Source organism: Heloderma suspectum, chromosome 4, assembly GCF_057233095.1.
Source record: "Heloderma suspectum isolate Gila_16-S chromosome 4, 16-S_ref, whole genome shotgun sequence".
Lineage (NCBI taxonomy): Eukaryota > Metazoa > Chordata > Lepidosauria > Squamata > Helodermatidae > Heloderma > Heloderma suspectum.
Window position 1 is genome coordinate 4,836,007 of NC_139461.1, and position 13,577 is coordinate 4,849,583.

Here is a 13,577-nt window from a genome sequence, read left to right on the forward strand (position 1 = left end):
GTGGGCCTGTTCGTCCAGAAGGGGAGCGGCCGTGACTCCAGCCCCTTCTCTTCCGCAGGACTTCATCAGAGCAGAGCCTCCGGACTTCTTGCGCACTCCCATCCGCCAGAGAGCAATGGCAGCCTGCATGTACCTGGTGTATCCTTTCTCTTTTTCTCCCTCCCCAGCCTGGCATCTCTGGGGCAGAGCTTAGACGCTCCGACAGGAGCTCTGTGGAGTCATCAGCCGAGAAGACCCCCACGGCCTTCCCAGTGGGCTGTCTGGCCTTGGGCTTAGCGTATTCCAGCACGTCCAGACACTTGGCATGCGTCCAGAAGGGCAGCCTGGCTGGGTGCGGCTGAAGCCCCATCTGGCCCAGGCTCCCTCAGTGGCCAGCCAGAGCCTTCGAGGAGCTGGGAGGCTACAGCACTCGCTGTTCTTGCTGCTGTTGGGAGAGAGATGGTCTCTGAGCGAGGAGGCTCTTTTAGCGGCTGCCTGACCGCTCCTCCGTTAACCTGCTGAACCCCCAGGGAAGGCTGAGGTGGTGGATATTTCCATGTCTTGTTGCAGGGAGTTCCTAAGTTGATTCGGCATTGTGTGAATTCTTTCCCAAATCTGCTGCCAGTAACCGCCGTTCCTTGCAGCCACTGATGGGCTGGTCCAAAATGGTCACTTCCTGCTCCTTAACGTGCTCTCCAGTGTCCTGGAGCCCCCTCTGAGTGATGCTGAGAAGGCTGAGCTGGTGGAGACCTGCCTGGCCAGCGTGCTGCCCCTCCCTCTGCTCGAAGCCCTGCGGGGGGGAGAGGGGTCCGTGCTGGAGCCCGGCCCTAAAGAGGTACGAGGGGCACCTCTGGCTAGCGGAGCACGCTCCCCGGCCTGCCAACCGGGGCCCCTCCCTGGAGCGGCGGGTGGGCGCGTGGGTGCTCTAGCAGAACCGCCCATACATTTTGGGTCAGTGGACACGTTTGGAGGTTTGAGTGAGTGTTGTGGCCGCTCTCCCAAAATGGCTGCCCGGGGTGGGGGCGGCTTCCCCCCAGAATGGCTGCCGTGGCCGCAACACTCTTGCTTCCCAGAAGGCAAAGTGGTGAGACTGAGAGAGGAGCTGCTTGCCCAAGCACTGGCGTCTGAGGCAGAGGTGGGGGCTGAGTGTGAAAGCATGGCCACTGGTGAGGACCTGAGCCAAGAGGGCGCTGGAGGGCAGCGCTTTGCTTGCAGCAGGCCAGCCTCCAGTTAAAGGACGTATTCCTTAAGAAATAAATTGGAAATGGGGGGGGGGGGGGCAGAGAACCTGGCGGGGGTCTGTAGGCACGCTGGGGCCCATGGGCACCAGCTTGGGCACCCAGCTTGGGGCATGGAAGATGGCGTACAGCAAACGAATGCAGCTTCCCTTCTGGGATTCGTAAAGGGGGCCACCCAAGGGGCCCTCCAAGGAGCTCTCATCTGGGAGAGTGGCTCATGGCAGCTGCCAGTGCCTTGCATGAGCGCCCCCCCCCCCCCGGCCTGGGGGCTGCTTCAGCCCTTTGCGTCTTCTTGGCTGAGGGGTGCCTGTGTTTGCATGCGTGCCTCGCACACAGGGCCTCAGCAGTCCCCTCGTGGGCGGGGGCCTGGCTGGGGCCGGTGTTGGGCTGTGCGGCTGCCTGGCTCCCCAGTGGTGTTTCCATGCCTGGCTGGGATGCAGGAAGCTGCCCCTTTAGTGCGGTGTGGCTTGCCCCACCTGGATCCAGTGGCTCCTGGCAGCCGGCCGTTTGCCCTCCGGCCCCTCTCTCCAGGCCCCGCTTCTCTCCCTCTCTTGCTAGCCTCTGTGGGGCGACACCCTTCGCGCCCTGAAGGACTTGCTGAAGAGCCTGCTGCACCGGCACTTGACCCCTCACGGCCTGCAGACCATGTTTGAGGTAGAGGGAAGAGCAGTTTTCATGGGGGCCCAGACCCCTCCTGCGGTTTGTGCCCTTGGCGCCGGGCAGGGCCCGGCCCACACGGCCGTTCTTGATGGAGACGCCCGCTCCTTGCCACGGTGCTCCATTCCTGCCCGCCTCTGTGGGCTTGGTGAGGCTGGCACAGGCGCCAAACTGGGCACAGCAGCAGTCTTGAGGTGGCCTCTGCTTCCTCCCGAAGGGGAGGGCAGAAGGGTCTTCCTGAGCCCCCGGGGCTCCTGGCACCCCCAGCTTGCCTTGCTCCAAGCCGCTGGGAGACCTGGCCATCTCCCCCAGGTATCCTGGCCGTCAGTTGGGCGTGGCTGGGCAGGCTCCCCCCCCCCCCCCCCGCTGCTGCGCACCCTGCCGCGGAATGCTGCCGGCTCCCCGGGGCGGGCTCCATCCTCACTGTCTCCACAGCACCTGAGCCCTTGGATTAAGTCTGCTAAGGAGCACGAGCGGGAGCGAGCCGTGGAAGTCAGTGCGGCCGTCTTGGAGTTCTATCGGGAGAAACTGAATGTCAGCGTGAGTTTTCCTAGCTGCTTCATAGCCCCCTAGGAGTGGGGCTGCTTTTGCTCGCTTGCCTGAGATTGGGCCTTGTACAGGCAGCTGTTCCAGCGCTTCTGATCCCAGGCACGTGGGCGGCTTGGCTTGTTCGGGTCGTGGAGGTGACGGCAGGCAGCGCGCAGTGTGGTGAAGGGGGCCATGCAGATGGTGCTACGCACCTGCTGTGGCTGGCTAGGCTGCTTCTCGCGCTCCCTGCCTGCCGATGTCAGGCCAGGAGGCCGCAGCAGGGCTGCCTCGGCTGAACCGAGCGGGGGAGCACAAGCACGGGACAGGCGGGGAGTTGCTGTTGTTCGCTGCACTTTGCTTTCTGTGCAAGTTCCTTCTGTTCTCGCAGCATGGAATGCAAGAGTCGCTCTTGCTGCCTTGTGCAGCTTCTGTGCTCCTCGTTGCTGCTCTCTCCCCGCTTTCCTTGTCCTCCTCCCAGTGTGACCCCTTGATCAAGATTCCTTGTGTGATTTTGGCTGTAGCTTGGCTTGTCCCGGCGCATTGGGCTCTGACCGGGGTCAGCAACGTTGCAGCCCCTGGCGGGCCCGGCTGCTCAAGTCGCCTCTCCTTCCCTGCTCAGGCGGTGGTCCCTTTCTACAACCTGGGTCAGCTGATGGCGCTGTTCTCCCCCCGCTGCACCGACTCCCTGGCCAGCGTCCGCCAGCATGCTGTGGACTGCGTCTACTCCCTCCTCTATGTTCAGCTGTGCTATGAAGGTAACTGTAACCGCCAGGGCTGCGGAGCCCCTTCCATTTCTGGTGGGGCTTTCCTGTGGCCAACCGCCTCCCTCCAGGGCTCCTGGTGACCCCCACTGCTGTCCTCTCAAGGGAGCTGGTCAGGCTGTGTGACATGGCTCCACGAGGCAGCGCCCTTCATTTGGCGGTCTCGGTGTGAGCAGGCTGTGCACCGTGTCCTTCTGAAAATGCGCGTAGCTGCTGGACGGCCCGCTCTCTCACTCGCTCCTGCGGCTTTTTTCCCTTGGAAAAGTTGATGTGGATTAGCTGTGCTGCCTGTGGTCCTCCAGCACTCCTTCCACGGACGCAAATCTTACAAGAAGGGAAACGATGTGAAACGGGAGGGCTGAGCTCTGCCTTCCCCTTAAAACGTGCCGCCCCGGCCCCCGCCTTGCAGTGCAGTGGTTGCCTGGGCTGGGCTCTTCTCGCTCTGGACAGCAGGGGGCGCTGCCTCCTCTGTGACGGCCGGAGCCGAGGATGCCGCTGCCGGCCGAAGTGGGAGCTGGCCGGGGCTGGCTCGGGGTCCTGCTGGAGAGGCCAACGGGCGGTGGCTGGCTGTGTGGCTTAAACCTGCAGAGCCAGGCAAGAAGCCTTGGTGGCCTTATGGGTTTGGCTGCTCTCCTCCTCCTCTCATGTAGGGTTTTCTCGGGATCACCGAGACGAGTCCATAGAGAAGCTGAAAGCCATGAAGCCAGGTCTGAAGGATCCAGACGTCAACATCCTTTTCCAGGCGTGCTGCAACATTGCCAAGGTGGGGCCGGGAGCTTGCTGGGCATCTCCACACTCCAGGCATCAGTGTGCCAACGACCGTGCTTTGGCGAGCCCCTGGCAGCCATCAGCCATCCTGAACCCAGGCCAGAAGCCCGACTGGAAAGGGTCTAAATTGGTGCCTGCTCCAGGCACCTCTGGAGGGCAAGACCTAGGCTGAGCCCCCCTCCGCTTGCTGGCCGTGGAAGTCCCTTAGGACCCCTCTGGCCTGGCCTCAGACTCGTAGCAGGTCAGGAAGGAGTCCTTTCTGGGAACCTGCAGGAGGCCCCGGTGGCCCTGTGGGCTTGGAACTGGAGCCTCCCCCCCCCCCCCCCACGGAGGAGGAGAGGTGCCCAAACAATAAACGGTTCCAAGACGATCCCCCAGAAGTCCTGATCTCACTAAGAGCTGAACATGCAGCATCGGCATGTTGACATGAGCAGGAGAGGTGCCTCCGGCCAAGGGGGCTGTGAATGCCAGCTGGCCAGCGACCTCTCGCCTTCTCCCCTCCCCAGACCATTGCGCAGCGCCTGCCCCCGGATCAGTTGCTGAGCCTCCTCCTCTCCATGCTGGAAGGGCTGGCCGATCCTGACAGGAACTGTTCGCGAGCTGCCGCCGTGATGATCAACTCGGTGCTGAAGGAGCGCGGGGCTGTCTTGGCGGAGAAGGTGAGGAGGGCGCTGGGCCTTTCGCACAGGCGCGGCCTCGCCTCGCCTCGCTCGGGCCGAGGACAGCCCCAGCAGTGGCTGTTTGGCTGCAGCGGCCAGGTGCTTTGCTTCCCCCCCAGCCCCCATTCAGACTCGGGGGCGCAATGGTGACCTGCTGCGCCTGTGGGTGCTGGGGCCCGCCTGGCGGCAAGACCCTTCACCCCACCCAGGAGCCAGGCAGCCCTGTTTGCTGCAGATGGCAGCTTGCCGGGGGGGGGGGGGGGGCTTCTGGGGTGTCAAGAAGGCTCCCCTCCCCACCGGAAGAGCTGCCCTGGTGTGGTGCTGCCAGGCGGCGCTTTGGCTTTCTGGTGCCTGTGCTGGCTTTCTGGGGGCGGGGGAAGGGCTACCAGGCAAGAGCAAAGCCCCACGTGAGCTGCGAGGAAGGCCAGCTGCCCTCTGCGGTGGCGAGCGCACTCTGCCCCACGTGCTTTGTGCACTGTTGGTCTCTCCTGCCCCCCGGTCCCTGGCCCTTCTTCGGACGGCTTGAATTTCGCATGGGAAGCTCTCCGGTTCTGTCCTTGGGTGAGAGAGGGTGGCAGCAATGGGCTGCGGCTCACATACCTTGTAGAAGAGGCCTGAATGCTGGCGCTCTAAATTGCCGCGGATCCGTATTTTCATTCAATCAAGGGTGTCTGGGGGTTGGGCGGTTAGCCTGTTGTTGCTGGGAGAAGCTGCGGGGTTTCCGCTGTGTTTCACAGCCAATTGCCAGATCGGCATCCCTTGGAGGAGGCAAGAGCAGCTGTGGCACGGACGTGGGGCCCTCTGGCCAGGCCAGAGCAGGCGCCCCTGAACGGCGGCTTGGACTGGGGGCTTGGAAACACTTCTGGCTTAGGGGGTTTCGTAGGGAGGCTTCGTCGCCTGCTGGAGGGCCCGCCAGCAAGTTTTGCTCTGACGACCCCTCCCCCCTGCCTGAAGACCAGAAGGGGTTTTCCTTTGGGGCACGTGGGCCGCTGGCCCTGCCAGCCCCTCCCCTGCTGGCGTGTGTTTCTGTCTGGTTGCCTGATGTGTGCAGCATGGCTGCTGCGTGGATGATGAGCTCCCCTCTCGGGAGGGGCTGAAGGGCGGGAGGTTCAGGACAGAGCAAAGGAAGGGCCTCTTCGCACAGGGTGGAGTTAGAACTGCGGGATTCACCCCCACAAGATGCCGTGATGGCCACCACCGAGGCCAGTTCCACAAGGGGGTTGGACACATCCCTGGAGGAGGCGAAGGCTGTCGCCAGCTGCTAGTCCAGATGGCTACAGATGCCCTCCAGCAGGATGCCCCTGGACAGCCGTTGCTGGGGGTGTGAGTGGGAGGCTGCGCGGTGTGCGCTCGCCTCTGGCTTGGCCACTGTGGGAACCGAATGCTGGGCAGGGAGGCCTTTGGTCTGGCGCAGCACAGCGCTTCTGGCGGGGGCGAGGGTCCCACCAGGCTGGGCTCGGGCTCCTCTCAGCCAGCAGCTCTGCAGCCTGGGCTGGTGCACTCCCCAGGGAGGAGTCAGCTGGGGCTCAAGGCGGGCGGCCAGAGGCCGTGCTGCCCCTCAGGCGCTTGGTGCGAGTGGAGTCGGCAAGCGAGCGGAGAGGGCTGCAGGTGTCGGTGCCGGGCTGGTGGCCCCGGCAGCCCTCGAGCTTCCCTGGGCTCTCCCTGCAGGTGCCTGAGATCCTGGAGATGGTGCGCGTCAAGCTGCAGGAGGTGGATGAGGAGCCTGTCCGGAAGGCTGCCCAGCAGACCGTCTACATCCTGGCCACCCAGCACAAGGCCGCCGTGGTGTCCAGCCTCCTGAGTCACCCGCTTCCCTTGGACAGGTAGGGGGCTTTTGCTGTCCGGCTGCCCCTCCGCTCTGACCTCTTGGTGCTGTGCCTTTGGAGCTGGGGGGCTCCAAAGCTGCCCCCTCTTCAGCGCGTGAGTGGCTATGAGTGTCTGTTCAGTCCCAGGCTTCTGTCTGTTCTTGGGCTTGGGGAGAGGCTGGCGCAGACCTCCCTTGCCCCCCACTCGCTTTGCCCCCCACTCGCTTTGCCCCACAAAGTGCTCAATGAGGGGGTGCAATTCCCAGGGTGCGCTAGAGCTGATCCTGCGGCTTTGGGTGAAGCAGGCCTGCGTGCTTGGCAAGGAGGGCCCTTCCCCTTCCCCTTCCCCTTCCCCTTCCCCCGTGGGTCCGCCTGCAGATCGGGGCTGGGGGTCCCATCTGTCCAGCTGGCACCTGCCTCCTGCAGCAGTGAGTGTCGCCTGTCTCCCAAGCGGCCGGCCCTCTGCCCCCATGGATGCGGTGGCCCCAGCTTCTCCAAGGCAGAGATGGGCTGTGGGGGTCTTGGGGGGGAGCCGTGCAGGAGCAGGCGGGGCAGCGGAGGTGCTGCTGAGGGGCGGGGCGGAGGTGCTGGCTCTGGGCAGACATGGGGCCGGGAAAGGTGCCTGCTGCGTCCTGCAGAGGGGGAGCTGTGCTTGCCACTCAGGCCCGTGGGCTTCAGGGCAGGCCCCCTCCTGGGCAGCAGGGGTGCTCCTTGGCCTCTGCTCCAGGGGCTGTCGTTGATGCCCGCCAGGGGCCGCCTTGCCGGAGGCTCCTCCGGCCTCCTTGGCCTACTGCCCTGGCGATGCCAACCATCCTCCTCTCGCTTCCCGGTCCTGCTTCGTTTTATGTGCAGCTACTCCGGCACCATGTGGAGGGCACTGGCCTCTGAGCCCACCCTGGCTTCCCAGGTCTTGGAGCTGCTGCTGGAGAAAGTGAACCGGGACGTCCCGTACAAGGAGAACAAGTCCTTCTTGCGGGGCAGTGGCTTGGAGCGTGTTGCCACTGTCCTCCCCCTGTCGGTGAGTGTCCCAGCCTGTCTATTCCCTTCAGAGAGGCTGTCACTGCCGCCTCCCGCTTTTGCCTCTTCCCTTCTCCCCCCGGGACAGAGATCCAGCCCTCCCAGCCCGTTCGCACCTGGGCCACTGCTCTCATTTCCCCTGCTCAGGCCTGGGCTCTGGAAAGCACGCATCGCCATATCATGCCTATTAGCGCTAACCTGCTGCTCATTTAAGAGCCTCTCAGGTGTTTGTCCCTCAGGGAGATCACTTCGCATTTCATCCCCCAAGCAAATAAATGCTGCTTGGCAGTGCTCTGAGCAGGAAAGCAGCTGTGAAAATGTCCTCGTCCTCTGCTGAGCCAGACGCAGATGGCAGCAAATCCATCATCCTGGAAGCACGGCCCCTCCCCACGCCATCCCCGACCAGGGCTCAGCCCCCCGCGCAGCCCTTGCCATGGAGAGCACAGCTCTCTCAAGGGGCCATGGCAGGGAGATGCGAGCCCACAACGTCTGCGCAGTGGCGGGGCGGGGTGCGCCTTGCTGCTGCTCGGAAAGCCAGAGCTCTTGATTGCTGACCCTCCTCCAGCCCTAGCAGTGCCCCCCCCCCCGCCCCCAGCTTACAAATGAGAAGATGGCTCTGAAATCGCTTTCCCTCGAGGAAGAGCCGGGCGGGGCAGCCCTCGGAAGGGGTCGGGAAATGTTGCACACCGTCGCAAGGATGTGGGCTTGGAGCACGGATCCCGGCCACTTGTGCTCTATGCTGACCTTCTGTTAAAAATAAAGCTTTAAAATGGGTTGCTCCTGCAAATGCTTGAAGCCGCTACCAATCCACTCAAACAAAATAAAATCTTAAACGTCAGATTTGTCCCCTGCAAGTTGAACTTGGCACTAAAACCTGAGCTGCCAGCTGCATGGTGTCCCATTCCCAGGTTCAGTGGCCGGGGTGGGGAGAAAGCCCGTGCGCAGTGTGGTGGTTGCTTTTAAAAACCAGAAAAAAAGCAGCCTGGGTGTTGGTGAGAAGCAGGCTTGAAAAGCCAACTTAAAGCACTTGCTTTTAACAAAGCAGAAGGTTCACGAACTGGTGAGGCCTGGCCGTAAAGTAGGCACGCTAAGCTGACTGGTGGTCTCCACCCTTCGGGGGGTGATGGAGCATCTAATACGTGGACGTGGAGCTCCGCCCAGGGTTCTCTTTCGTAGAGTGAGTGAGTGTGCGTGCATGTGCGCGCCACGTTCCCCGTGTGTGTGTGTGTGTGTGTACACACTGAGATCTTCCTAAGAATGTCCAAGCAGTTGTCCCCATTGGGTACATTAGCTAGATGTTTCTGACGCCTGCATTCTCGGATGGGTGGTGGCGGCTCCCTGGGGAGAGCTGCTGCCCTTGTCTGCCTGCCTGTTGGCTTCCTACTGGTGTCCAGATGGCCACTGGAGAGGGAGGATTGGGCGCTGTGGGCGTGGTCCGGCAGGGCTCATGGCCTTCTTCTCCAAGCAAGGCTGGTTCCACCATGCCCCACTTCCTGGGCTGCTGTCCGGTCAGGGCCATGAAAGGATGGGGGTTCTTGTGGTCCTTTCTTCTAAATGATCCAAGCCAGAGACCGCGTCCTTGTCGTGTGCCTTCCCCCATCTCCCCGCGAGTTGTCTGTCTGGGGCATCCCTGTTTTCCCCTGGCAGGCTCCTCTGCTCCAGCCTTCAGCTTGGCCCTGCCCTTTGCTCCCCTCCTCCTGTCTGCTTGAGCTCTGCTGGCCTGGCTTTGAGCTCCGGCAGTCTTGTCCAGAATTGTCTGGGGGTTCAGGGCTTTGTCCTGCTTGCCCGGCCTCCTGATGTCTTGCCTGCCGCAGGCCGAAAGGGCACCCCAGCCGCCCGGCCTTCCGGAGCGCCCTGTGCTCCTGTTTGCAATGTGGCCCTGCCCTGCTCGACCCGTATTGCACAGACCAGTTCCTGCTCTCCCTGTGGCTGAGGCGGCTTGTCATGATCGGGGCAGAGGGGATTCCTTCTGGGGTGTTGGTGTCCGCCTCGGGCAGGGGGGTGAGTGGGTGTATAAGTGAGCATTGGGAGAGCGCCCTCCACTCCAGCAGTTTCTGAATAGCTGGAGCAACCAGAGGGCCCAGGATACTGGTCCCATGGGTGGCGCGCCACCCCTGCCCGGGGCAGCCTGCTTGATTGCTGGGCTGCGCCTGTGGCTGAGCTGGAGCAAAGGCGTGCGCGGCAAGCGGGCAGGGAGACGGCTGGGGTGTCCCTGCTGGGCCAGGTACGGACGATCCCTCCTCATCTCCCCTCCCTCCCTCCCTCCCTCCCTCCCTCCCTCCCTCCCTCCCTCCAGGCCACATGTGCTCTGCATGAGATCATGTCTGTCCGGGAGTCTGGGCCGGCCGTCGTGGGCCTCTACGCAGATCTGTTTGTCTCTCTCCTGCTCCGGGTCAGCTGCACGGTGGGTGTTCAGCCGCCTAAGAACATGCAGTCCAAGGAGCGGAGGAGCGTTGGCCGTGGGCAGCCCCTCCGGGCGCTGGACCCCTGCAGGTACTCCTGAGCGAGAGGACGGCGCCACGGGCAGGCAGCGGGGGCGGCGGGGGCTGGAGCTGGAGCAGCTTCCCCACCTGCCATGTGGAACTGATTTTGCTTTTTCATAAACACAATTGCAAGTGCCGCGTGTGTAATATGATGGTTGGATAACACTCCACGGCCCATAACGTATTAGGTATGAAGGCAGGCCTGCCCTCCGCGGGGGATTAGCCCCGTCCCCCACACACTCGTCTCTCCCTAAATCAGGAAATATTAAATCGCTCTTCCTGTTGCAGCCTGGCGTGTGGTTTGCGTTTGCATTCCTGGAATGGCGCTGAGGTGCCCGCGCTCAGTGCTGCCGGATTGGATTACGGCTGCCTTTCCAACGGCGGGGGCGGGCGGGCGGAAAGATCTGCCCAGGCCCCCCCCGGGGTGGGAGGAGCCCCGCCAGCACAGCATGGGGGGAGGACTGCCCTCCTGAACGAGGGGCCGGAGGGGGGCGCTCAAAGCTGTCTTCCTTTGAAGTGCTGGAAGCGTCTCTTCGTCCACACAGACCCGCGCTGTGGGGCATGCTCTGGAGAGACGGGCAGCGCGCTGGGCAGCGCGCTGGGCAGCCCGCTCCACCCGCCAGCTGCTGGCCTGCGGTTGGGGCTGAGCCTCGGCCTCCGTACCATGCAGCTGGAGCGGCCCGCCCGCCTGTGCTGCTCACGTTACTGGAGGGGGCCCCAGGCAGCGTGAGAAAGAGCTGGCCTTCCGCGGTAAGGCTGGGACGTGTGGGCAGCCCTCTGGGCAGGGACCCATATGTGGCCTGCCCGGCTGCCAGTGGGGGCACAGCACACCTGGCCCGAACGCAGGCAGCTGTGGCCCTCCGGATGCTCTGGCCTGAACGTGCAGCAGCCCTCGGCTGTGCCGCCCACCTCTCTTGCCTCGGCGGGCTAAAGTGGGCTTGCGCTGCCTTGCCTCCGAGTCGACGCCTGTCAAGGGGCCTGGGGAAGGCGGCCTGCTGGACGGCCTGCGGCTCCTGTGAGGAGCCCCGGCTCTGGTGTGAGCCCCTGAGAAGCTTTCGGGTGGAAAGGCGGCTGAGTGCCGTTTTCCTCACCTTCGGATGGAGCTGCTGCTGCTCAGCAAGCAGAGTGCCGAGCCTCCTGGGCCCGCTTCTGACACAGATCAGGCGGGGGTCTGGGCTGTGCCGTTTCAGCCTGCCGGTGGAGGCTCATGGGATGCAAAGAGAATCCCTGCCTGTAGAAAGCTCGGATGTCAGAAGACAGCTGCTTTGAAACCCTGTCCCCTGACATGCTAGTTATCCACCTGCAGGGAATGTCTTGATGTGGAGCCCCTGGGACTGCGCTGCCCCTTGGCCCTTGGGCGTGATCCTGCGCCGTTTGCTCCTTCCCCGCCAAGAGCGCGTCCAGTGAGGCTGGTTCGAGAAGGGAGGCTGCCTCCCCCCGCCCCGGTGCAGAGGGGCCCAGGCATCTGCAGCGTCCTCCTGTGCCCTGTGGGGGACGCTGCCGGGACCCACCTAGACGGTTCTGTGGCGCAGACAGCATCTGGCTGGGCAGAAGAGGGGGTTGTTGCTGCAAGGCCCTCCGGCTCACTTCCAGGCCTGCAGGAGTGCAGTTGTGGCCTCTGAGCCTGCTGCCCTCCCCTCGGCCCACCTGAGGTGGGACTTGCAAGGCCGAGGCTCCCTCAGAGCCCGGGGCCCGAGAGCCTCTTCTCCCCACTAGGAAGTAACACCACGGAATGACCCATTTTGCCTCGAGATCCATAGTCGCGCCTGCGCTACACAGAGAAACGTTCCAGGCCCGCAAAGACCCTTTCTGGGCAGTCAGCATCAGCACAGCGGAAGCCGCGTCGGCGCTGGGGGCCGTGTGCCTGGCGGCGTCTGATGAGTGTCATGCAGGAGCAGAGGAGCCCTCCCTCCGTGCTTGGCCCGCCGCCTCCCTCGGCTTCTGCCCGCGTGAAGGGCGGGGCTGAGCCCTCCTCTCCAGGGCTTGGGGAGAGGGTGTGGGACGCGGAAGCGCAGGCAGCTCCCAGGAGCTGGTTGCAGCACTGGCGCCTCTGCGCGGGCGGACTCCGTCGCCCTCTGCCTCGGGGAGGCCGGGGGAGGGGTCAGGGCCAGCCCAGGCCTGACTTGGAGCGTGTCAGGGGGCAAGCGGGCTCCTGGGCTGGAGGGTGCAGGCAAGAAGCCTGTTGTCTTGCTGCGGTGGGGGGGACGAGCCGGACCAAGTCTGGGTCTCCCCCCTTCAGTTCTCGTGGCCCTTGTGAAGTCCCCCCTCTTGGGGTGGTTGTGTGCCAGAGATGGAGAGAAGCCTGTGTGGCTGCGGCAGGCTTCTCTCAGCACCGCTCTGCTTGGAGGGGCGCTGCCAAGGCTGGCCTGCTCTGGGTGCTTGGCCAGGAGCTCCTGGGACCCCCTTGGGCCTGGTGCTCCTTCAGCTGTCCCGCAGGTGAACGTGGCTGGGTGGGATTCCGCGGGCTTCTCCCGCAGCTCCCGCTGGAAGGGCCAGGCGCCTGGGCGGGAGGCCCTGGGCCTCTCGGCCCACCGGAGCAGCGGCTGGGCCCCCTTTGGGCAGCAGGAGGAGGGCAGGGGAGCTGAGGCGGCCTCGTGGGGACCTGGAGGGCTGCCCTGCTCTGCCTGCCGTTGCGGAGCAGGGGCGGCGCTGCTCCCTGGCCGCGGGGAGGGCCGTGTCCGCCCGCACAGCAGTCCGCCGGCGTCCCTCCCCCCTGGCCCAGGCTGCTTGGCGTCAGCGGCCTCTCGCCACACCTCCCAACGGGCCTTGGGGGGCCAGGAGATGCCTCTGCTCCGCTCCTGCCTCCCGGGAGGCGGCCGGGTCTTCGTGCAGGGGAGCCCGCAGGGAGGGCCCCTGGTCTGCTCTGGCTGTGGCCCAGGGGGGGGCTGCTCTGTCGGGGGGGGGGGGGGCTTGGGCAGGCGCCTGCCCTCCCAGCCCACCCAGAGTGTGGCCCGAGGCACTTGCTGAGTGGCGGCAGCACCGGCAGCTGGGCTGTGCAGTTCTCCGTCGGTGCCCCGCTCTTCTGTCAGGCGGGCCTATGACGAGCGGGAGCTTTCTGGAGCAAGCACGGACCCCTCCCAAGGCAGACAGCAAGGGGGCCGGTGTGGGAAGGCCGCCCCTCTGGCTGGGGGAAACCTGGAGAGAGGTGTCATTGCCAGGGGGGGCAGAGGAGGGTCATGGGAGGCCCTGGCGCCAGGCGAGAGCGGGCTCGAAGGACGCGTGGGCGAGGGTGTCTTTGGAGCAAGAACCCTGCTGGACGGTCTCTTCTGGGTGCAGCCGTGTGTCGGTGGCCTTCCTGCTCTTCAGTCACCACTGACCCTTCAAGCGAGCAGCCCACCTCCAGTCCGCCACGGCTGCTTGCAGGGGGACGGGTCCTGTCCCCTGCCTAGGGCCGATGGCTTCTTTTCCGGAGGCCCAGCAAACCCCAAACGTTCTCCGCCGGAGGCCTGGGCAGCCAAGGGCCAGATTCCCCCAACTAATGTGTGAGTCGTGGGGGTGTCTGGTTCTGCCACAAAGTGCTCTGGCCGGAGACACTGGAGAAGGCTGGGGCCTCCAAGCCAGGCTGGAGCGGGCCTGGGCGGCTGCCCCCCCCCCACACCCCCGTGGACTCCTCTCAGCGTGGGGGGATGCGAGGTCTGGCCAGATGGCCTCGTGCAACTGCTCCTGCCCTGTCTGCGTGTGA

At 64.5% G+C, this 13,577-nt stretch overlaps 1 protein-coding gene across 7 annotated transcripts in view; it reads left to right on the forward strand.

The window, feature by feature from the left end:
- The window catches only part of MROH1 (maestro heat like repeat family member 1), a 57,072-nt gene that overhangs the window by 34,781 nt on the left and 8,714 nt on the right, over positions 1 to 13,577 (forward strand). For 5 of the 7 annotated variants that reach the window (XR_014790808.1, XM_084854733.1, XM_084854732.1 and 2 more), the window contains 9 exons: positions 59 to 138; positions 679 to 814; positions 1,776 to 2,414; positions 3,022 to 3,157; positions 3,814 to 3,926; positions 4,438 to 4,590; positions 6,259 to 6,413; positions 7,248 to 7,413; positions 9,709 to 9,905. Coding sequence is in view for 6 of the 7 variants with exons in the window: in XM_084854733.1 (XP_084710859.1) it covers positions 59 to 138; positions 679 to 814; positions 1,776 to 2,414; positions 3,022 to 3,157; positions 3,814 to 3,926; positions 4,438 to 4,590; positions 6,259 to 6,413; positions 7,248 to 7,413; positions 9,709 to 9,905 (1,775 nt within the window). In the remaining variant the exon portion in view is untranslated. The remainder of the gene's footprint in view (positions 1 to 58; positions 139 to 678; positions 815 to 1,775; positions 2,415 to 3,021; positions 3,158 to 3,813; positions 3,927 to 4,437; positions 4,591 to 6,258; positions 6,414 to 7,247; positions 7,414 to 9,708; positions 9,906 to 13,577) is intronic. The other 2 variants (XM_084854734.1, XM_084854735.1) reach the window with 1 other exon arrangement.